This window comes from Argiope bruennichi, chromosome 11, assembly GCF_947563725.1.
Source record: "Argiope bruennichi chromosome 11, qqArgBrue1.1, whole genome shotgun sequence".
In the NCBI taxonomy this organism is placed as follows: Eukaryota; Metazoa; Arthropoda; class Arachnida; order Araneae; family Araneidae; genus Argiope; species Argiope bruennichi.
This window is the reverse complement of record NC_079161.1, coordinates 14520937-14546998: the sequence shown is the minus strand read 5'-3', so window position 1 is coordinate 14546998 and position 26062 is coordinate 14520937. Positions and strand designations below refer to the sequence as shown.

The 26062-nt window shown below is 34.5% G+C and overlaps 2 protein-coding genes across 2 annotated transcripts in view; one reads left to right on the top strand and one right to left on the bottom strand.

Annotated features, from left to right (window-relative positions):
* LOC129957065 (multidrug resistance-associated protein 1-like) overlaps positions 1-9956 on the top strand; it is a 101213-nt gene extending 91257 nt beyond the window's left edge. Inside the window, exons 29-31 of the mRNA XM_056069201.1 lie at positions 2396-2562; positions 5869-6063; positions 9628-9956. Coding sequence (XP_055925176.1) covers positions 2396-2562; positions 5869-6063; positions 9628-9739 — 474 coding nt within the window. The 3' untranslated portion in view covers positions 9740-9956. The remainder of the gene's footprint in view (positions 1-2395; positions 2563-5868; positions 6064-9627) is intronic.
* Positions 9957-12475: 2519 nt separating this feature from the next.
* Positions 12476-26062, bottom strand: part of LOC129957379 (uncharacterized) — a 34637-nt gene continuing 21050 nt past the window's right edge. The window contains exons 10-13 of the mRNA XM_056069671.1: positions 18727-18778; positions 18607-18629; positions 16783-16855; positions 12476-12806 (exon numbers count right to left, since the gene is read on the bottom strand). Of these exons, the coding sequence (XP_055925646.1) occupies positions 12645-12806; positions 16783-16855; positions 18607-18629; positions 18727-18778 (310 nt within the window). The 3' untranslated portion in view covers positions 12476-12644. The remainder of the gene's footprint in view (positions 12807-16782; positions 16856-18606; positions 18630-18726; positions 18779-26062) is intronic.

Sequence of the window (26062 nt, the reverse complement as noted above, 5' to 3'; positions counted from 1 at the left end):
TAAAACCGGTATTCCGGTATTAAGATCTAAAAAATACCGAATACCGGTATTGAAATTTTGGTCCGGTATTGCAATCCCTATCGTGGTCAGATAAGGTCGAAATGCTATTCTCTATTCACTCAAGCTGAAAGACATCGAGATCAAGTTTTAGCATGCATTGGGCCCATAGTAGTTGTCAGGAAATTTTTTTTTCACATTTCAATGGTCCGATTATTAAATCAATTGGCCATTGAGGCCTCTTTTCATTATTACAGACTTTAAAAGGAAATGGAACAAAATGAGTAATGGTATTGTTACGGAATTTCCGGGGTTCGTTTGGATAGTGGAGGTTATATGGTGTGAAGAACGCTCAATCACCAGGCGGCAGTAGAAAATAAACAATGACGTTTATTTACACGAAGACACACAGGACAGCACAGAAGACGACAACTATATACAGCACAGAAGACGATTATATTCAGCCGAGACGTGCAGCATACAACAGTATACACAGCAGCTCTACACCGTCGCTGCTCCGTGAGTCCCTGGAAGGCCAGTTCTTTCTGTCGATTCCGACTACTCTTCGACTCCACTGGTCCACGACTCAATTCACCACTCGTTCACCACTACTCTGCTCTGCTCTGTCGCTTCCGACTTCTCCTCAATTCACCGCTGGTTCACCACTCGACTCACCACTGCCCGGCAGCTGCGGGTGCTTCCTTTTATAGATCTCAGGAGGCGGGGCTAGAATCCTCTCAACCAATCAGGAACGTTCGAGGCGTATCTCCGTTCCTACTGGACGGATAGGGAAAATTCTCGATGTTTCGGGTATAATCTATTTTGGCGCCAAAGTCGCCAAATTCGTCACCAAGTCGCCAAATGGTTGCCAAGTTTGTCGCCAAGCTCTGGGACCTCCTATGGAACTGACTATGCTGGGAAGCCGCCTCACAGATTCGTAACAGTATCATTTAAATAATCTATACTACTATTATAAATGTGAAAATTTGGATAGATGGATGTTTGTTAGTCAATCACGCGTGAACGGCTGAACAGAATTGGATGAAATTTAGCTGAAAGATATATTATAGTCTGGAGTAGAACATAGGCTACTATTTATTCCCTTTAATTGAGTGGTTAATTGTTTATTAATTAAAAACTAACTTTCCCGCCAAAAATCGCCAAATGAGTAAAGCTTCAGGGTTTTTTTCCCCACACCTATGATATTAGGCTTAACATGATTTTGACTATTATTTCAAACGATTCTGTTTATTTTCTTAGTGTTCGATACATTTTAAATGAAACATTGTTAATGAATCGATCTTTCGGATTCATTCTGAAGTACTTTTGAATTAAAATAAAGCAGAATGAAGGAAATTAACAATTTATAATCTATATTGCGTTACCCCAACTGGCGTAGAAAATCCATACATTTGTGTTGCCCCAATTGGAGTTGAAAATTCACGCATGCGCAGGAGTAATTGATGCTATAAATTCCAATCTATTTCCACGCGTACGAAGTCTAAGGTAAAAGCTAGTATAATAAAAATGCATGGCAATAATTTGAATAGTAGAAAAAATGAACAAAATTTAGTGAAGTAATAATAATATTAGTATTGTCGAGTTAAGTATTTTAGATTGGAAAAGTGGGAGAAACGAATTTCACTGAAATTCCACATTCAAACATATTTATTCTCCTGTAGAGAGCTACTAACACATTATACAGAAAAAAAAAATGATTCTTTTCACACAATTTAAGTATTCGCATTACATTTACTAATTTCTTTACACTTACTTTTTCTAACACCTGGGATTTAAGCAGGGTACTTTTTATAAAACATTTCAGAAGTAATCGAATGCAACTAAAATCCAGAAAAAAAAGAAAGAAATCTTTTTTTTTTTTTTTTTTTTTTTTTTTTTTTTTTTTAATTTACGCCCTTGACTCTAAACAATTCTCGTAACAGTGCCTTAGCTGTTACAAACCGAGTGTCTGTACAAAGTCATACCTTGTTCTTTTGGGTAAGATTAGGTCGCGGTGGCCTGGTGGTAAGATCTCGGCTTCTGAGCCGTAGGGTTTCAGGTTCGAGATCCGATTCCACCGAAGAATCATCGTGTGAGGGGGTTTGTTGCACGTTAAATCCGTCATGCCAAACGTCCTCCCGCTGGTGTGGCGTGTAGACGGGGGTGCCAGCTCAGATGTCGTCCTCGTCATCTGACCACAGTTCAAAATGACGAGGTCCGTCCCAAAATAGCCCTAGTGTTGCTTTACAACGGAACATTAATATAACTAAACTAAACTAAACTAATTTGGGTAAGATGATGAGGTATGAGGGGATCAAAGGAGATAGTTTCAAGGAATAAATATTTGAAGAAGCTAATATTTGTATTATTCTTGATGAATGTTTCTTTGATCTTTCAGGATCCGGTGGTGTTTAGTGGAACCTTAAGGATAAATCTGGATCCTCTGGAAGAGAATTCGGATGAAGATATATGGAGGGCAATCGAACAATCGCATTTGAAAAGCTTTGTCCTTTCTTTAGATTCTGGGCTGGATTATCAAGTCTCTGAAGGAGGTGAAAATTTGAGGTACAGTCATTTTAAAAACAGCAATACTTTTCATTGTTGCAATGAAACTGAAACCCTTTTCATTGCTTCTGCAAATATTTAATCGAGTGCTTTTCTACCATTGTTAAAACCTAAGAAATGTATTATTTGTTTATTTTTTTCATATGCTTTGCATTCTTTTTTTATTTTTTTTCCTCATTTCTTTTCTTGCATACATTTTCTTTTCTTTCATATTGCTTTTCTTCTCATATTCCCTCATGTTCTTTTTCTTTGCTTTCATATTCTTTGACTTTTTTATTTTCTTACTTTATTTCATCATTTTTTTGCAGAATGAATAAATAAAGGCCTGTGGCGGATTGAATTGCGCGGGGATAGAACCTGGGACCTTGTGGTTCGCAGCCCAGTAACATGACGACAATACAAAAGCAATTACTCGTGTAACGTAGCTGTTAACTGGCTTATAAGCTTTCACCACAGACTCCCCCTCCAGTGAGTCGGTTGGTTGGTTGGTTGGTTGGTTTGTGTGGTTTATTGGCGCAAAAGCCACATTTAGCCATACTGAGCCAATCAAATGTTAAAATTATAAAAGATTTGCTAATTTAACAAATGAGTGTTTTAAATAAGTGTGCAAAGATAAAATTGAATAATGCAAAAAAGTGATCTTAGCATCTGAACATTTAAAAGCATGGTTCATGAAAATTTGAAACTATGAAGAACGAACAAGAACACAAAAAATTTTCAACACAAATAGAATAATAGAAAAATTATATGCAAGTAAAAACGCCAATAGCTTTTAAGAATTTAAAAATATTTGGGTGGTATTTTTCACCCACCAAGTCTTGTAATGTTGAAGACGAGTTAAAAAAACGAGCACGATAAGAATTAAAAACAGCACATTCAATTAAGATATGGTGAACAGTAAAATCAACTTGGCAGCTGTTGTACATAGGCGCATTTTCCCCGAATATGAGATGTTTGTGGGTGAAGCGCGTATGCCCTATACGGAGACGAGTCAATTTAACATCCATCTCACGTATAGGATGAACAGGCCAAGAAACAACGTCTGTTTTTATAAAATGTAATTTATTGTGGATCTGCAGATCCCATGACATTTGCCAGTTAGAACAGATGTGGTGATAGAGGGACCTTTTAATGTCGCAGAAGGGAATTCCCATGCTTAAAAAAGTCGTTTCAGATTTTGCGGCCAAGTCCGCCTTCTCATTCCCCAATATGCCGACATGACTCGGTAGCCAACCCCTCCAGTGAGTCGGTGGAGAGACGAACGATATGGCTGGTGAGTGGTGATGTATTTGTTAGCTGTTGAGACTAATGTGCCTCGGAACATTTGGACATTACTGTGGTGACCTTATAAGCCAGCTAACAGCTACGAGACATGAGTATTACTTTTGTATTGTGGTCATGTTACTGGGTTGCGAACCACAAGGTCCCAGGTTCTATCCTCGCTCCTCATAATCCGCCTTAAGCATGTAAAATATTAAGTAGTATATCGATTAGCTAAAAGATAATACTAGAATTTTTTTTAATTTACTTTTTATCATTTTTAATATCACTTAATACAATAGTATTAACTTTGTATATCGTATGATGATACCTAAGAAGGTATCATCATACGATACACAAAGAAAAGGCACTGCATTCTTTTCATGGTGGAATCAGTTGCACATTATAAGTGAGATAATAAAATTACCACCTGATAGAAAGTGTGATTAATTAGATGATATATGACATGGATACATTTGAGTGCGGTTCATATTCGCAGTAAATAGAACCTCTTTAATATCTATCACAACTTGATATTTAAAATATATTTTTTTAAGGAACCATGAGTATTAAATTATTCAAAACTGATATTTTTGACAAACTAGCCTGTCCTTAACCAAAGTGGCTAGTTTAATAATATGCAAACTTTTAAGACGGTTTGTCGTTTTTACTTACTCGTTCATAAATATGCAAAAAATGCATCGAAATCAAAAACGTTTACCTGAAGATTTTAATTAATTTCCGTTTAACACATATCTTAATCCTAAAAATAATTTTTCACGAGGTACTGCAGTTGTATTCTCAAAATCACATCATTTCATGGATTTAAGTCATTGGGTTTACATGCAAGTGAAAGTACAGACTGATGGATAGTCAACCCTTTGAGAAATTTGGTTCAAAATCTGAATAGTCTAGATTTTTGATGTTAAACATGTACCAAGTTTTATCAATTTAGATCTTTATGTTTTTTATTTATGGAGTTCTGTTTTAATCGAATAGCCTGATAGAATGAATCCCTCTGAATGGATTTCGATTTAAATAGGAAAATTGGTTCTAAAGTCTATACATTAAAACTTCAACCCTTTAGCTCAAGGCGTCTTTGAGTTGTGTTCACAGAGGCGAAACGGATTGACAGACAGACAGAAAGAATGCCAAAATTATGTTTTTCGAAATCGGGAAGATCTGAAAAGTGGAAATTCGTCAACGTTTCGAGTTCGAATTTCTCTGTACTTCCTATACAAGAAAGTAAAAACATACCTATTTTAATTAAATAAAATCTGGTATGTGCATGTTATTGTTATTAAAATTGTATTTTTTTTACGAAATTTAGTTTCTGTTCGTTAAAAGATAAAATACATACCTATTTTTTTCATGAAACATTCACGCTTGGAATCTATCAATCTTCACAAGAAACAGCAGTGAAGGGGTAAGATACATTCCGCTTTTTTTTTTTGTCATCCTTCCTTCTAACTTTGGTCCCTGACATCTCTTCGTAATAAAAATCTGAGTACTTGTGTAGTTAACAACCTTCTGCAAGGTCTACAATTTTTATACGATGGGAGACTGTATAAGGAAATGTGGAAGAAAATTTGAGAAGGTGGCAACATTCTCTGATTTTCAAAACATTAATTAAAATACGGAATTTTCTTCTCGAACTCATCAATATTTCGTTAAAAGCTTCCTAAAATAACTCTCTGTTTTATTTTTGATTTACATTTGATAAGAGGCCGCGGTGGCCTGGTGAGAGATCTCGGCTTCGGAATTAGAGGGTTTCAGGTTCGAGACCCGATTCCACCGAAGAGCCGTCGTGTTAGCGGGACTAGTGTACGTTAAATCCGTCGGGACCAAACGTCCTCCCGCTGGTGTGGTGTGAAAGTTTGGAGAGATTTATGCAAGCTCAGGTGTTGCCCTCGTTCTCTGACCGCGGTCAAACATTACGAAGTCCGTCCTAATATAGCCCTATTGTTGCTTTAAAACGGGACGTTAATATGACTAAATTTAATTTTATAATGATGTGCGCCAAACATTTTATTTTCCTCTTTTCAGTGTTGGTCAAAGACAACAGCTGTGTCTGGCTCGAGCTCTGCTGAAAAAGACGAGAATTCTCGTCTTGGACGAAGCAACGGCTGCAGTGGACTTGGAAACGGATAAGATGATTCAAAATACAATAAGGCAAGAGTTTTGGGACTGTACAGTTATCACTATTGCCCACAGACTATACACGATTTTGGATTATGACAGGTGTGTTTCAAAACTTCATGAATATTTTATACTCTAAGTACTTTCCTTTTCAAAAGCAATAGACTTCGATAAATGTCTGATATAATCATCTCTGTTCAAAAAGTTCCTAAATTTATGGGTGTATGGCTGTTAGAAACTTATGAACTAAATTTATGGGTGATTAAGTTTTGGCACTCTAGAGGCCAGACCATTTGACCTACAACTACTAAATTTGGGGCATGAATACCTTGACGGGTATAAATGTACATCTAAAAGCGATTTTTTTGTGTAATCTTAGTCAAAAATTAAGCTAAATTTTGGTGTTTTCTACAAAAACTTCCAAAAATATTATTTCTTAAAAGTGAATTATTATACCTATTCAAAATTTTAAAAGTTGCCATTTTAATGATATCATCAGTTTAACCCTTTCGGGTCGGAGGCCTCTATTTTAGACACACGCACGTATACGAAAGGAATCATCCCAATGGACGGGGATTTTGCGTTGCTAAACCAAACTTTGAAAAAAAAATAAAGTTTAAGTCCTAACGTTGCCATTTTTGCTACCTCTTTAGATTATTAGTTAATTCTCTATTCGAGCACATTCTTCCTCTTACAAATAGCGTTTTCTTGCCATAATAAACCGAAACTAAGGCTTCCCATAATAAAAAGAGAAGTGAGGGAATCTGAAAGCTACGCAAAATACAACCGAATTGACGGCAAAACCCAAAAAGACTAATTACAGTTGCACAGTAATAACAACAACAAAAAAAAAAGAGAGAGAACAAACACGCGGATGATTCTATCAAGTGGAAAGTTACACAACCCAGTTCTGTGTTTATTTACATTACTCTTACTCCCTCCCCCTCTACACCTAATGAGTAGAATACCAGAGTCAGGCTGAATATGAGCAAACTGAAGGTTAGGATACCAAACTATATTTATTTAAAAAACAACGGACACAGTGTGCCATCTAGTGGCGATTAAAATTTGTTCTAGTTTAAAATGCACGTATGCATCACCGTCCCAAAAGTTCGATTTCCAGAAATGCACGTTTGGTACACCCGGCTGTGACAGACGGTCGTAGTTGATGCATATATGGCGCGCCCGTTGCAAAAGAATTCACACGAATTTTTGTCAAGTAGTCGAAATTTGCGTATTTACAAACAATAGATTAAATTGTTTAACTGAATTTTAAACCATTTCAATTATTACATAAAGTATCTGATCGTATGATTTTTTTTTCCATTGTTGAAAGTAAAAATTTGTTTAAAATCTGTATTATATAAAACAAATAATAAAGAAAAGCTGCAATATCGCGAAATTCTGAAATAGGTTTAATCGGATATTTACCTTTTTAATACCGCTATGATGTGGGATATTATGGGACTGTCTCCATCAAAAATATTCATATAAACAATAACAGGAATAAAATAAGACAATAAAAAGAACACAGATTTAATGCTAGAACAGCTGGAATTACGGGCATGAATTTCTATACGACTACTATTTATACGATTTGCCCAAGAAATAAATATAACCAGAATTTCCTCTGAACCATCTGGTGAAGAATAAAAAAAAATTATAACACCAGAAAAGTTAAAGTTACTATAAAACATAAATTTTCAATAGTGCTATGATGACATGGGATTTGATTCCATTAGAATACACAATTGAATATATAGCAAGTACAGTAACTCCCGAGTATCCAGCCTGGTCTTCTTTTATCATAATTAAGGTGTACGTACACACTTGAAGATTTTTTTTAAATTTTAACTTTAAAAATTCAGTTTTTTCACAGTAGGTTATTAATATATGTTTAAATTCATTTCAGTGAGAAAAAACCATATAACACTCATTATTAATTAATTAAATAATATTTATTGAGCTAATTAGCCTATTTTTTGAAACATGATATCTTAAATTCTAATTTGTACAGCCACACAATTCTAGTTGGAAATGATGCCTCATATTAGTCTTCATGTTGTCTGCATCAAACAAGTTATAAAAATATATAGGTTTTTTTTTTTGTTTTTGTTTTTTTTTTTACAATTTTTTCACCAACGATGAATAGGAAAAGCGAGATTTTTTCTGTAGTTTTAACTTTTAAACAGCTATTAAAAATTTATTTCTATAAATATAACTTTGATGGAGGCACAAAACATCCGCTATTTCATACAGATTATGTTGATATATAAATAACTGTATTTGGTTCCTTTCTTGTTGAGTTATGATTGTTTGATTGAAGGAACATAGTGAAAAAATATCATTCTTCATAAAATGAGTTTAAAAACACCGTAACTAGAGTTTTTAATGAAAGCACCTCAAGAAAAATAATTATAACTCTAGAAATATTTCGAATATTGACAACATCTTAGTATCGTTTGAAAGCTAAAGGATCAGAGAACATTAATAAGAAATAAAAAAAATATTCGATATTTTGAACGATTTTCGAATTTTCAAGTGTGTACATACACCTTAAATGAGGAAGGCAAGGTGTTGCATTGGCAACACTGCCAAGACATTGGAAGCGGGCGTCTGCTAGGATCCTCTTACGCGTAGTTTGCGTAACAGAAGTTGTGACAGGAAAACAGCAGCGTTCTGCTCGTTTTTCATTGTATCGTCTGCGCGTAGCGGACTTCAATTGTTGCCGCTGTTCCTGATTATAATTGCACAGTACGAACAGTATTCGTAAATTGTTCTTGGGGTATGCTTAATGTTTTTTTAAGTTTACCACAATGAAGATAGCCGAATTTATGTTGAAATGTTAACAATTTATATTAATGTTAAACAGTTTATATCTTTTAACTTAATTTTTCTCCAATAAATTCTTGAAATGTGCAGTGCAGTATATAAACATATATAAGCTATCAGTACAGAGCCTTCTATTTTAACTCGACACATTACTGATAACTGCTTCTTTGAGCCACCGGGCCGCGGCCGCGTTCACATTCTACGTGGCTTGTTCAGATACATGGAGGGTTTAGTACCCAATAAGAAGTGAGAAAATATGTATTGTAGCAGTGAGTTTTGATATAAAAACTTTGTCTTCTTGTATTGGTGGGCAACGAAATGAGCTGATAGAACTCCGGCCTATCCGGCATTTTTGTTATCCGGCCTGCGTTTCCGCCAAATTATGCCGGATACTCGGAAGTGTACTGTAATTATAAGCAATGCAGAATAGATATCAGGCTATAATTGTCATAATTTGATGCTTAAAATATTCCTTTGGATTAATCAAATATTAAGTTATGCATGAGAGATTTAATTGCAAGTAAAAACTACCCATTTTCCTAGCAAAAATACTAGCCGCTTGAGGCGACTAGTTAACAATAAAACGTGTTTTTCATTTTTCTGTTGAGGTTTGCGTTTCAAATGGATAACTCTATATTATTCTTTTCAAAATCGTAGCTTACCATCAAATTTCATATAATTACTGAACGTTTTTTATAACTAAAACATTCTAATGTTTTCTTTTTAATAAATCACAAAAATAAAGTGTGATTATTGATTTTTTTCTTAAAAATACGTGCCTTTATTGATTCCTTTTTAAAACTTTTCTGACTTAATATTTTTTTCCAATTTCAGAATATTAGTTATGGATAATGGAAAAATTTCGGAAGACGGAAAACCAAATGATCTGCTGGAGGATCCAGAGTCCCTCTTCTATCAGTTAGCAGGTTCTGCTGGTCTTCTGTAACATTAATTATAAGCAATACGAATCACAGCAAGAGAGTAGACTGTGTTCGTATTTTGCCTGACTGTCAATCAATATAATATCTGTCCCAAGAATGATTAAATTATTTATCTGATTTAACTGGTTGTACAAATCATCTTTTTTATGTCATGGAATTACAGCATTCCTTTTATATTCTTTTAGTATTTTAACATCTGATAATAAATGTATGTTTACTTTACATTATGACTATCAATAAACTATTATTAGTATTTAGCACATAAGCAATATTTATTATTAGAGTATTTTTATCATAAGAACAAAATTAAGACATTCTTATCAGTAATCTTTGGGGAGAATGAAAATGCAGAAAATTTCATTTACGAATGTTACTCATAATAGTATATCAATTGTATTTTTTTTCCCTCACAAACTATGCATAAGCTCAGTGCAGTGTAAAATGTATTTTTGTGTTTGTTATTTAGTAATCTGAGACACACTTATAAGTATTATGATTTTTGGGGCTGAATATTAACCCTTTCCCCTCAAATGGTGCCTCTCACTCACCAATCAAGACGGTGTATCATTTTGACGTTTTATTTAAGTATTTTTCTATTTTGATTGCTAAAAACGCCTACAGAATGGTAAAAAAAAATAGATTAATTTATCGGGGAAATTCAACTTAAAATAATAATATATATTTATTTTTCGGAACAATAAACAAGCCCTTGTATTAGGTGAATAATTATGCGTAGAATTACTTTTCTGAGTGTAAAGGGTTAATTAATTATGTTATTTCGGTCTTTGCGTAATTAAGAAATTGTTAAATATATAAAAGCGTACTAGTTTATCCATTTTCCGTTTATCGAATTTGCGTTTTAACTTTCATCCTTTTTCTTCCATTTTATTTCTTCCTATATAAAATGCAGGTAACTTTATTTAATATTCGATGAATGAGGTCGTGTCCGCGTTACCACGGAAAGGGGGTGCAGTAGCTTCTGAGGGTAAAGACCCCTGAGCACCGGAGAGCAGAAGTCTGACTTCTAGCTCATGAAACTCACACACATTCGCTTGCACAACCACTTTTTACAGGGGGGCACATTCACACACCACACAGATAGAACACAGATGAAGAACAACCATGCCCGAACCTGGATTCGAACCCGGGGCGCCCAGAACACAAGGAAGGTACCCGTTTGCCAAGGACGCCGGTTAATATTAAATGAATAAAATAGTAGATAAATGTTAGCAAGAAAAAACGGCATTTATTCTAAAATAACAATGCCCTATTCTTGAGAGAAAATAAATTTGAAGAATCTAAGAAATTGCTCATCTAAAATGGATACTTTTGTTGTTAATAAAATGCGTATCTTATACCACGACATCGTAAAAAAGTATTTAATTACCATAGATAATTTTCCATACGCTTTCTACATTTGATTTCAATTATCGTTATAGATAATGCCATCGGCGAGTATTTCCCGCTGAATCTGTCTAGACTAATCCATGACATGATGCTATTTGATTTGCCACATTTATTTCACTCGACGATAAATAGGCACTTATTATTGCATATAACATATCTTCTGATAATCTCAGTCATCTATTAAAAAGATCTGAAAGCTCTTCATTGGAAAATACTATAATTAGAACCACAGTATCACATTTATTATCATGTGAGAACATGATGTTGTTTAGGCTTGAGGTTTCTGAAGCGATTTGAAGGCAGCAAATTGTTAAAGCCTCAAAATGCGTAGGCAACAAATTGGCGATCCATCCTTTTTTTTATTTTGGAGTCGGCTTTCACAGTATAGCTTTTGAAATATCTGTTGTCTGCTAATGTAGTTTTATTCTGGAGTCGGCTTTCACTATATAGCTTTTGAATTATCTATCGTCTGCTATTGTAGTGTTTCCCTTGGAAATCACGGTTTTATTGCCTAACTCGCGCAACGTTTTTTAAAAATAAACCAAACAAGTTAAAACGTTGTTTGTTTAATTGATAAAGATTGTTGGTTCAGGGATAATGTCAGCTAATTAAAATAAGGTTATTAGAAAATAATGCAAAAGATTGTCACATTCGGCGATTTATCGCCAACTAAAGTTACAACTTGATTTCCAAATTAGGCATTCTTCGAATTTTTACGAATTGTCTTAATTAATTTTAGTCATTAACCAGTTAAAACTGGCTTGAAACAATCACGAGACTATCAGATGACGGATGCGTCGATATTTAAAAAAACAATGGGGTTTTTTTCCATCTAATAATCGGTCGAGCTTCAAAACTTTGTTTGCTAGCTAGAAAAATTGAAAATGAAAGTGTAAAAAAATTATCTCTGTCTCTCTCTCTCTCTCTCTCTCTCTCTATATATATATATATATATATATATAGAGAGAGAGAGAGAGAGAGAGAGGCCTCGTGATTGTTTCAAACCGGTTTAAACTGGTTAATAACTTAAATTAATTAAGGCAAATAATAATTTAAAAAATAATAATGTTCTCACATGATAACTTGAAATTTGCGATAGAAGATTTTTTTATCTGATAATTTTTGTGCGAAGGTCGATTGTTAATATCTAAAGACTGAACCTCAATCTATTTGATTATGTATTTATTTAATCATTGCATCGGAATAACACAAGCAGTATGATACCTGATACCCTCGACATGTATTTCACATTTTAAAAAATATAACAAAGATGTATCAGATTTTACTGTCACACATAAAAAGCAAAACATTTTGTAAATCAGTTTGACGTTTTTAATGTATTGACCTTTCTTGTAAAGTCTGAGTAAACACTTGATCATTATAGCAGGTTGGGAAATAGGCCTTCTAATTCAAATACAAAATACAATAAAGATAAAAAGTTTTTGACGTAGCAATAAGTATCTTTTCAATTCGTAATAACATTAGAATGAATTTTCTTTGAAATCAGAAGGCACTGTTGCGATTCTTCTCGCGTTTCTCCCTTAACTTCATCAAGCACTGAATAGTTTTCCGGAAGAAATTTTCGCCAAGTCCTACAAAAGCCCAGACAGATATGCCGAGCCAGCAACCGATGAGACCGCCAACGTAGCTGAACAGTTCCCAATCCTGAATGAAAGAAAAAAAAATATTTTAGTAATACAGCTATGACTTAAATCCCATTTAAACATGATTTAAAAATAATTTTCCTCCTTTTTTTATAGTAATATAGCCAAGATTTAAAAGTCCCATTTAGACATGAATTAAAAATACTTTTTCCCTTTCTTTTTTATAGTAATGTGACCATGATTTAAGTCTAATTTAGATATGATTTCCATTCTAATGAATTCCATATGAATTATTCTTTGACATATTTTTTTGGGAAACATCCACCTGTATGTCTGTAACAAAGATAACTCAAAGACACTTTGGGCAAAATCGATGAAATTTGGTATGAAGTCTTTACAACAAATTCGTTGATTTCTATCAAATCATGATAGAAATCTATTCAGAGAAAGACTGGCGAATATAAGATAAATTTGGATGGATAAATTTCAATATACAGGGTGGTCAAAAAAAAAACTTTCCCTATATATGAAACCCTAGCGGCCTATCCACTCAACCAATCGAACCAAAATTTCAGACATGGTTGTTTGAAGGTATGCGCTGGAGATTGTGATGATTCTAAACAACGCAGAACTCACGGTTACGGTTACAGTGAGAGAATTTTGAAATTTTCGAATGGCAACACCCCATTTTTCCTTGCGCAAATTGATCAGCGTATTGAAAAACCACAAATGGCGTTGGAACGATTAGCATGTGACGAAAATTGCCGCCGTAAAGCATATGCAAAAAAAGAGCATTATAAAGGACTAATGACAACGCAGAGATCAACACATCTTGCAATTCTGACATATCTCGGGGACCAGGCGAGTACACCTTAGATTTCAGATAACCCCAGAACCAGAAATCCATAGGAATGAGTCTGGGGATCGCGGTGGCCACGAAACTGCAAAGTTACTAGAGATGACTCTATCAGCAAAGTGTTGTTGCAGCATTGATCGAACACATTGGGTGACGTCTGGAGGAGCCGCCCCATCTTGCATCCATACAATGTCACTAATGACATTTCGTTGCTACTGTTTAACCCTGTGAATAATACAAGGTGCGTCAAAGCTCCTCCTCTCTGTTTTGTCATTAGTCCTTTATAATGCTCTTCTTTGTAAATGATTTACGCCGCTAATTTTCGTCACACGCTAATCGTTCCAACGCCATTTGTGGTTTTTCAATACGCTGACCAATTTGAGCAAGGAAAAAGTGGGCGTTGCCATTCGAGAATTTCAAAATTCTCTCACTGTAACCGTAACCGTGAGCGCATACCTTCAAACAACCATGTCTGAAATTTTGGTTCGATTGGTTGAGCGGATAGGCCGCTAGGTTTTCATATATAGGGGAAGTTTTTTTTTTGACCACCCTGTACACGTTTAACATCTGTAATGCTGACATCGACCCAATTTTGAGCCAAATCCGACAAGGGACTGACCATCTGTTGGTCTGAACTTTCAGAAACATATTAACGCTATAATCCTAAGAGTTTGGAAAGAAAGCATGTAAAACAAATTTGATTTTGGGGTATTATTAACCACAAGTAAAGGATTCATCGCCAAATATCTCAGATTCAGTAAAAATGCTAAAATTCATGCCAAAGGTTAAAATTTCTTAATTATTTTACGTCATGTAAGGCGCTCTCTGCCTTAGCGAAGGTCCGCTATTTTTCTTATGGGGTTGTAGGATTATAGAGTACACAAGGAAGATTTTTTTAAAGTCATCTTGGCGACAAGTAAAGGTAAGTCAGCTATCTGTCTCTCCGACCCGCCACGAAAGGCACACGGATTTAAACCATAAAACTGAATGACGGGACCGCCGCAACAGCAACACTGACGGGAACTGTGGTTCAGTCCTAATGGCCACCATCGGCCACGGTACAACCCTCTTCGAAGGAAGTACGTCCCATCATCGATGGGAGGAGTCAGATCCCCCACCTATTTGTGTACTTTCCAGGGTGGCGAGATCCAACCACCATGCCGGAAGCATCACATCCTCATTTCGAGGTGCCCCCCCCGACGGTTTGACAAGTAAAAGTAAAGTTATAGAGCTTTTAGAATTATAACCATGATAAAACAGACATAAAATTAATGTTCTCCATTTTCTTTGTGCCAAAATTAGATTTGCAAAAATTCGATTTTCAGATATTATTGACTGTAAACTAACCAAAAAACTCGCCAAGAGATCACACGACAGAATCAGTGAAAATGCTTAATTCAAGCAGAAGGTTAATATTTCGCATGTATCGAACATCATTTCCATTTTCTGTGATGAAACCTTTATAAGAGATTATGCGAGAATGCAAGGTTTTGGTGAGACTCCTCCCAAACCTTTTTCGCATTTCTCCCTTTCTAGTTTTTTATGCAGAGTTTCCTTGGTGTAATAAAAGAACAAATTTCAATTCTTCAGTATCGTTAAAGGCTATCACATTTTAACTTTTAGAGTACCCGATTAGTATCAAACGCTGCAGTTTACGAATATTATTATTATTTAAAAACATATGATGTTAAATCCAAAATCTTCCTGGATGTATTTTCTTATTAAAAAATGAATGTAAATGGAACCTGCTTAATTCAAAGTTGTATGTATAACAATACGTTTCTACCATCATTCATATAAAAGATGTGAATGATAATTTTCAGCCTCCTTTTACCACCTCCTTCAGAGTCTTAGTTTAGTTATATTAATGCCCCGTTTTAAAGCAGTATTAAGCTATTTTGGAACGGACCTCGTAGTTTTTAACCATTGTCAGATGACGTGGATGACACCTTAGCTGGTACCCCCTCTCCAAACTTCCTCACCACACCAGTAGGAGGAGGTTTGGTCCTGAAGGATTTAACGTGCACCAGACCCGCTTACACGACGGTTCTTCGGTGGAAGCCGGTCTCGAACCTGGGCCCCTGAGTTCTGAAGACAAGACTTTAGCAGAATGTCACCGCAACCCTCTTCAGAGCCTTAGACGCAACACGCGATCGGAAATTGTAGAAACTTATTGGACGAAATCTGAAGTTGATCCTTAAAATTCCAGAATGTCATGTTTTGACAGGCAACTTAATACTGGGAGAATCAGACGAGCAGCCGCCTTACCATAATGCTGCAGGAGACTTGTTTTTCTTTGTGACATGAAGTTTTGAACGTCTGTTTTGAGGAGATATATGTAGGCTAAGTGTTCTATCGCATGAAACCTATTCTGAAAAGGTTTATGACACTTAGAGAGGAACAATACAATTCATAGGCATTTCGAAAATACTTTGAAAGTTCTAAAACATTTCGAGAATATGATAAGAGAAATTCCTGTTCATGAATTATCTGATCACTGATATGTGATAGCTTCACAAGTTTCTAAAATTCAATTTTAATAATTGTCATTTAAATAATCTATTTGTAATATTTTTGAATAAAGGTATAAAAGAATTTTTTTTTGCAAAAAAAATTGTGATTAAATAATAATAAATCCTTATTACTTAATTTTAAATAACATTTAAGTTTAAAATAAATTTGAGAAACTCATCATTTATATAAAAATACAAGCACCGTTTGTATAAATCAGCAAAATATTATGCAAAGATATTATGCGTTATCATATTCTATAACAAGGTAAGGAAACTTTTTTTCTACTTTTTTTTCCAAAATTTTTTATTACCTATCAGTAAGGGAGAAAAGTTAAAAATTGAGTTATTTTAACTTGAAAGCGTAACAAGGAAATTAAATTTCAGATCTTATGCTTTAAAATTTTTTAGTCTTTTTGGACTTTCTTCATATGTGTTTCATTAGATCTAAAGGAATTTTTATTAAATATGTTTATTCTAATTTTCTTTTGGAATTGCTTACATGATCATTATTGAATTAAAATAATCTGTTTTTGCGATTATTTTGAACTATATAGAAATCGTAAAACTGATGTTTTGATGAATTTATGCCAAAGTTAAAATGAAATGATAAAATTAGCAGTTTATTAAATATCTAGTTAATTTTTCAATAATTTTTAGCTCATACTTACCCCATATAACGGTACATGTGATATGACTGTCACATCGTGATCTCTTACATAAAGATCAAATTGAATGACGCCCCTGCAATTAAGTCAACAGTATTATCTGTCAAATTCGTTACTTAATTAATTTTTAGCACATTAAGCGCTAAGAAACATGCTTCAACAAATAACTCTATTTTTGAAAAAAGAAAAAAAAATAATTCTGGAATTGATAACTACAGCAATGTGAAAATTTAGACTCAAATAGAATTAACACTAGAACTACCAAGACCGTTATTTTGGCATTTTTCATATGACGACTTTTAATGTAATATGCAAGGGGTGTTCAAATTAAAAGGTACGAAACGTCAATACAACGTAACCGTTAACATATTTGCCTATGTCACTATGGGAGAACGTAGCGAGACATTTAGATATGCGATTGAAGTGTCCAACGTAGCTCGGACCATGCGCGGGCGGCCGCATGCGCAGGAGAGTGCAGAGGTTCTTATAAAGAGCTCCGTACAATTGACGTGGCAGTGCATGTGAAGACAGGATGGCGTTAACATTACAAAATTTGACGATTGAAGAGCAATCCTAAGTCTAGGCAGGTCCTTCAAGAACAAAAGACCGGGGCTACTCACGGAGGGTGTGGTTCTGCCCCATGATAACACGCGTCCACGCGTCTCCAGGGTCACACACGCGGAATTGGCCAAGTTCAAGTGGGAGCAGCTGGACCATCCGCGCTACAGCCCATGTCGGCCTGCGATTTTCATGTTTGATCTCCTGAAAAACATCTGAAAGGGAAGCGCTTCAACTCGGACGGCGAACTCAAGGACGCTGTGAAGGACTGGGTCTCGTGACGGCCACAGAAATTCTAGGAACAAGGAATTCTTCGGCTCGTTAATCAATGAGATCGTTGTGCTCAGACCTATGATGTATAATTTGACTAAAGTCCTCATTTATGCCCACAGTGTCGTTTCGTACATTTTCATTTCAACACTCCCTTCAAGAACAATCTCATATACCTGTTCAATTTCCTCTCAGCCATTTTAACATCCATAATCCATATGATATACACCTATTTATACCAAAACCCGTTAAAATGACGGCTTTAGAAATTTGAAAGTTTATAATATTGTGTGGATCATTCATGCAATGATGGCTATCAATACCTATTTCCGTTCATTTACACACCGCTTTCAGACATTTCCAGGAAATATTTAAATGACAGTTTTCATATGAAATTAGATTGATTGACCCAAAGTGTTCGGTAGCCGTTATAATGGGATCTATATTATTCAGATTATGATGCAGTTTAAAATTAAAAGCTCTAACTGTATATCCTATAAATGTAAATACAAATTGTTTTTGTTGTTTTTTAATTAATAATTAATGAATTATTATATTAAATGTTATTTTTGTTAAATTATATTCTTTTATTTACATAATCTAAGCTAAAAGTTACAGTGAAAGCTATGATGATTAAAAACCCGTTAATATGAAAGGTGTGGTAAAACTACATGTATATTTACCATCGGCAGCTCTAGTGTTCAAATTAAATCTTTTATGAAATTATTGATAAAAGAAAATCTAATTTTAAATAAATTTAAAGCTTTAAGTTTTATTAGAAAATAAATGAATCATTTCACAATATATTAATCGCCTTTTTAATCTTTAAATTACCATGAAGAATTACGAAACAAAATGTAATGCTTTTTTCATATAACGCTGAAAAATATTTCAAAAATTGTTGGTATACGAGTTTATTTTTTTATAAAAAAGTAAAATATTTATAAAAATTAGCTTTAAAATCGGCTTGAAAACTTGAAAAAATTTCGAAAATCATACCTGTCAACTTTAAAATTGTTCTCCTGCGATAAAACAAAAGACAAAAATTAATTGATCAATTTTTAATGATACAGTTTATAGATACAAATAATATCTAAGCAAAGATATGAGATTTCTTACATGGCTTGGTTCAATCGGCGCTTCTGTTACTGTGTAGATATACTTCAGTTTCCTAAATGAGGGAAAAAATGTCATTTCTTAGCAAAAGATAATCTCTTAGTGACTTGTAGCATGAGAGCAGTGAATATGTTAAAAAAGAGAAATTTTACATGTTAGTGCATCAGATAAGGACAACACTTCGCAGTTTGTGGTTGTAGGTGCATGAAATGACCGCAGGGGATACATGTAATAAAACAATGTAAAGATGGAGCGATTATAAAAGAAAAGATTGAATGCTGTTAAAAGACAACATTTGAAAAGTTCCTCATTCCATTTTCGGCTTCCTTACTGTATTAAGAGATTTCCATCAAAAATCATCAACAAATTTCTTTTATAAATTTGACATGACTAACAACAATACCATTAAAGAAATTGAATCATACGACTGCAAGCTTCCGAAAAGATATCTCGTTGCCTTATCTATGTATAAAATCTAATTTGTTGCTGAACGACGCTGATATGACCCTGGAAGATTTTGCAATATGTATATATATATATATATATATATATATATATATATATATATATATATATATATATATATATATATATATATATATATATATATATATATATATATATATATATATATATATATATATATATATATATATATATATATATATATTCTTTTCCCTCTTTTACCTCGAAATATTGTTAATATTTTATTCGTTATTGCTGTGTCACTGCTACTCATCTTTTTAAACCTTTACTGTGGTGGTGAAATTTTAGGACTTAACTGGGGAGGTGCGATCTACGAGACGGCATTTTATTTACACTCAAATTAAATTTTCTGATGAATATATTAGTATGAAAAACTTCCAATATATTTTGCAGATATTTTTCTTGATATTTAGATATGTTTTAGAAATTTTTCAAAATATATTATCATTGAAAAAAGTAAATACGTTGGAAAAATACGTTTTCTTCTCAAATGACATGTTACAATAAATAATATTCTTGAAAAAACATATTACTTTTTACTTTTTAAATCATATTTATTTTTACAATATATGAAGATATATAGAAGACAATATAATTTAAAATTCAACAATTATATGAAAAATAAAAAAATGACAATGAGCAAAATTGGCCCTTTTTTATCGAATTGTATGACTTTCATAGCACGGTTTTCTAGGGCATTTTAAACATAGAGGTTAAGAACTAGTATAAAAATCAACCTATAAATTCTGTATATATATATCTTGGTATATCAATATATTTTATACATTTTTCAAAATACATTATCACTAGAAAAATTAATTATGTTTGAACATGTATATCAGAATCAGTTGAATGCGAATTTTCATTGAAAAAAACTTCTGTACAGTTATCCTTATCACTAAAATTACTTTCTGCTTCATTTAAAAGTGTCTGGAGCACTGCTTCATAATAGGATCAGTAAAGTGGATGATATTTAGGGGCCCAAGTTTTAGCGCCATCTGCTAAGCCTTGTTTATCACTGGGACACTAACAGGGAGGTGCAGTCTTAGAGACCGCTGTTAAAGAAATAACTGAATTATTTTAAAAGGCATCCGCTGAAATCGGTTGAAAAAGTGCACGTGTATTGAAGGTCACAAAACAGGAAGCTACAGGGTCAATCCATTCAATTGAGTTTAAAATCGAATAGAGGTGACCAAAAATCCATCGCCAGCGGTCTCACAGACCGCACATCCCCATTTAAGGGTAAATGCCCAACCACAAGCTTAGTTCCAATGAAATACCAATACCCTTATATATTAAGTCTAGAGGTTAAGCATTTTGAAATTGAAATACCCTGTGATCGGTCTCTCAAATCGGCAATCAATCTGAACGGATATGAATAAAATTATCCTGAATTGTTCAACACAAAAATGTAGACTTTATTCTGCTACTTTTCACAAGAATAATAAATAAGTCTGCTAATGAAAATGTTCTTGTGATTAATAGTAGCCTTCAAAAGGAAAATAACTGCTATTAGTCATAAGAACTAAGAGACAGAGCTCTTTCGTTCCACACTTAATTGAAAAATAAAGAAGCAAACACATTTTCTTAAATACGTTAGGATTTGAGATTCTAATTTTACTATTCCGATCCGGATTTTATATAATTTTGAATTTCTTAACAGTTTCAAAGTTTGCTGTTATATGCGCTTATTTTCATTTAATTAAATGTGTAAATAGCAATATTTGCAAATTTTTGCTTATCTAATGAAAGCAAAAATATCTTTGCATTGTAATACTATAACTGCACCTGTATGTAGAAGTTAATCATTATTGGCAGATTTTAACTGGTATACTGGGCAGCTGTCTTCGGCTTTAGGCTGAGAAAGGGTCTCAACAGATGAATTAAAAATTTTACAATCAAATCTCGCATAATGAGAAATTTATATAACGAGCAGAAGAAAATCTAAAAACTGACTCTCCTACGAGCGATGTTTCGTAGAACGAGTGGCGAGAAAACCGCGTGACGTCACATCCTGGACTACTTTGGATCAGTCTGTGTTAAGCACTCATTTGAATAGAACCCTTGTTTCTACATCAAAGAAACTTTGACTGGATAGCGCTGTCAAATGTGACTTCAAGGGGTTTGAGCAAGTGCTTGTGGAGCCGAAATCCGAAAGATTATATGTATGGCCATGTTTATGGACTAGAGGTGGGTTGTTTATGGACTAGAGGTGGGTAGCAACGAGACATCAATAAGCTGATGGAAGAACGTACAATTGTAGAATTTAGGAAGCTCTCAAACAGCTGAGGAGGAGATGTGGTGTGGAGATAAAGAAACAACAGTCCAGTGAAATAAGGGAGACGGTGGAAGCACGATAAATTATTGCATCTTATGTTGAAAAGCAATAAAGCAGTGCTATGGGCGTTTCAAATACATTTAATGGCAATGCTGTATCTCATTTTCGTCACATTTTGAAGCATAGCCAAAGTCAAATGTCTAGAAAATATTCTTATAAGAAGGCACGCATTATTAATAATAAATTACGTCATTATAAATTTGTTTTAATATCTGTTTGGAACGGAAGCACATTTTCCTATTTTACATGGATTCCTATGGAAAAGATTGTTTTGCTTAACATCTGTTTCGCATTACGAGAAACATTTGGGAAGGATTTATGCTCATCAAACGATCATGTTCCCAAATATATAAGGTCATGAAGAAGTACAAATTTCATGTAGGATAATATTAATATATAGGGTGTTCATTAATTATTGTCGGGGTTTCCGTACCTCATAACTTTCGAATAAAAAATATTACGCAAAACCCGATTACGTATTCGTAAATTACAACTCAAAGAATTGTATTAATGGTATTAAAGTGTAAAGCTTGCACAATTTGCACTTTGTAGGCATTCAGCTGAAGGCGATTATGTATTCGTAAATTCGCTGAACAAATTTTGACTTTTGATAATCGTGCGGGTTCTCCGAGCCCCATATTCTACAGTTATGTTTATTCACTTTTTCTGACGCATGAAAAGTGGATTCGTCACTGAAGAACCATTTCCGAAGGTAATTTTCATCATCCTCAATTCGAGTCAAAATTTGTTCAGCGAATTTACGAATACATAATCGCCTTCAGCTGAATGCCTACAAAGTACAAATTGTGCAAGCTTTACACTTTAATACCATTAATACAATTCTTTGAGTTGTAATTTACGAATACGTAATCGGTTTTTGCATAATATTTTTTATTCGAAAGTTATGAGGTACAGAAACCCCGACAATAATTAATGAACACCCTATATTATCAGATATAATTAATAAGACTCTTGTATGTTTTATTGTATCCACTTTTTTATTAGAATATGTATAACACCGAAAATATTCATGGATTATATTGTGTACAAATCTGGATGCCTGACAGTCTCGACTTATAATAAATAAATACAAAGTCTGGACATATAATAAATTTAACAAAGTTGAAAGAGTAAAAAATTAACCTAAAATATGTTAAAAATGCTTTGAAATGGGAAACTAAATTGATCTGTTTATTAAAAATAGGGCCCCATAATATTCTTTGAGTAAAACTGCAAAATACTTAATCCGCAAGCTATAATTATACATAATGGTGTGGGTGTGGGGCATGTGAAGAAATGACTTCAAAATGATCAATGAAATTTTTTCTTCAGAGATTATAATGAATGTATATTACATATAAAGCGCTTACAAAATGTTTGGAAAGTGTCAAAATTCCAAATAACAGATAATTTTAAAATACAGTTTCGCTTTTAACATAATAAAATAATAAACTGACAATATTCAGCTTATTACTAGAATAAAAGAGTGATATTTATGTATTTTGAAATTATATTTCAGTTAAAAATACCACAGCAAATCACATCAATGAGTAAAAAGTATAATTCTATCTACTTGATAGCAAATGTGCATTTGAAAAAGTTATATAATAGCTAAATCTATATAATTTTATAATTGCTAAATATTGCTAGTTTTATAAAAAAAAATCACGATTTTATCTTAAGAGATTTTGTCTTATGTAGAAATTACAGTTACAACTTTAAAATTTACTTGAGGAATATTTGTGTAATATAACGAATGTTAATGTGATTAAATACATCTTGCGCTTGGTTTTGAAATAATGTAATCGTAATTGAATATTTATTCAGTGGCATTATAACATAAATTTAGACTTGTATGTGCTTTTAAATAAGAATTAAAAAATATCACTTTACCTTTTCCTAATTTTTTTAATTTTATGAAACTATTAGAGTTGCACAAATTTTACCTTTTCAATATACTATGCACATAATTTGGAATATAATCGTTATTTCATCTACATAAAGCATATGAAAGACATCTGAGATACTTATGTTTGTCCACTCACTTTTGTGTGTTTTAAATGACTAATTTAATAGTTTTAACTTTGTATTGACATTTCGAGCGGGTGCTTATCATTTAATGGCAAGAAAAGAAGTTTCAGTTTTAAAGCTTTAAATATACCTATATACAGGGTGGTCAAAAAAAACTTCCCCTTTATATGAAAACCTAGCGGCCTATCCGCTCAACCAATCGAACCAAAATTTCAGACATGGTTGTTTGAAGGTATGCGCTGGAGATTGTGATGATTCTAAACAACACAGAGCTCACGGTTACGGTTACAGTGAGAGAATTTTGAAATTTTCGAATGGTAACAATGTAACACCCACTTTTTCCTTGCACAAATTGATCCGCGTATTGAAAAACCACAAATGACGTTGGAACGATTAGCGTGTGACGAAAATTGCCGCCGTAAAGCATTTGCAAAGATGAGCATTATAAAGGACCAATGACAACACAGAGAGGAAAGAGAAAAAGAGTTTTTATTGGAATGGAAAGTTATAATTACAGGTTTTCAACGTGTTCATCTTCGCAGGCGACTACGCATTGCAATCGGGAGATTGTGGACAACAATGCCGAACGTAACATGAAAGGAAGAATCTGCATAACTTCACGTGTTATGGCATCTTGCAATTCTGACACATCTCGTGGACCAGGCGTGTACACCTCAGATTTAAGATAATCCCAGAACCAGAAATCCACAGGTGTGAGTTGGGAGATCGCAGTGGCCACGAAACTGCAAAGTTACGAGAGATGACTCTATCAGCAAAGTGTTGTTGCAGCACTGGTCGAGCACATTGGGCGACGTGTGGAGGAGCCCCATCTTGCATCCATACAATGTCCCCAATGACATTTCGTTGCTGCAATTCAGGAATAACGGAATTCTGCAACTGTGTCAGAATTGCAAGATGCGATAACACGTCAAGTTATGCAGATTCCTCCTTTCATGTTACGTTCGGCATTGTTGTCCACAATCTCCCGATTGCAATGCGTAGTCGCCTGCGAAGATGAACACGTTGAAAACATGCAATTATAACTTTCCATTCCAATAAAAACTCTTTTTCTCTTTCCTCTCTGTGTTGTCATTATTCCTTTATAATGCTCTTCTTTGCATATGCCCCTCAGGGGCTCGCCTACTATAGGTGAGTACGGGTGTCCCAATCCCGAGGTTCCCAGGGATCTTTACTCCCTTTAGGTTTACTCTCCTCTGCGCCTTCTGCTGTCGCCTTTTTTTTCTTTCCCTCGACGGCAAGCGAGGGAGCTCTCCATGAGAAGCTGTCGCCGCTCTGTTTGCTTCTTGCTTCTCATGGACAGCCAAAACCCCACGTGTTGGCCGTGCGTGGCAACCCATTTGAAAGACGGGTGGTGCACTGTGGTCCCCGGTGTATCAATCGGCTGGTACCTAGTCACCTGAGTGGCTAGTCTGCTAGGGATCAAGCGAAGGGGTTACTCCTTGGGCTTGGCGTTAAGGGTGGTCACTGTCCCCGGGGGTAACTCCCAGCGTATAGGTACCGATTAGCACTAGGGTGGATGCCGAGGCTGATAATAACCAGAGCCGGTAATTGCCTTCCCTTGTTGGGCTCCGTGGTGGGCGGTGCCGTCGGACCCGAATCATTCTCTATATCGTATGGGCTCCTCCAAACGTGGTCCCTTTAGTGGGCGTCATAAAGTACAAATTTCTCCTAATTTTGAACAACATTTTGACCGATATTTTGTAATTAAACGTGTATCTGACAAAAACGAATCTTTTGACACAGTGTCTCCTTTCCTAGTGCAGAAATCTATCTCCGCAACAGTTGGGGAAGTTGCATCTATTAAAAAAATGAAATCTGGTGACTTGCTTATAGAGGTCAGTACTCGAAAGCAAGCCCAGAATATTCAAAAAGTAAAAGCTCTCGCCACGATCCCTGTTACTATCAGCCCTCATACATCATTAAACACATCTCAAGGTGTCATTACTTGCGGGGAAATATTTAACCTACCTTTAGATTATATTCAAGAAGAGTTAAAACCACAAGGTGTTATAAAAGTTCGCCGCATTACCATCCGGCGAGAAGGACAAATACTTGAAACTAAGCATCACATCCTCACTTTTAAGTCTCCAAAACTGCCAGATTTCATATATGCAGGTTATATCAAGCTACCAGTCCGACCATATATCCCAAACCCACTTAGATGTTTCAAGTGCCAGCGTTTTGGGCACTCTAAAGCTAATTGCCGCGGAACTGTTACTTGCGCCCGTTGCTCTGAAAAAGGGCATGAAAGCCAACAATGTTCTGCACCAGAGAAGTGCGTAAACTGCAAAGGTGAGCATACTTCTTTCTCTCGGTTATGTCCACGCTGGAAACTTGAAAAACAGATCACCACTACAAAAATTAAAGAGGAAATTTCTTACCCCGAAGCAAGAAAGAAAGTACTTGCACAGACACCGTTACCTGGTGTAAGCTATGCATCCGTGGTCCAGAAAAGCTTCTGTG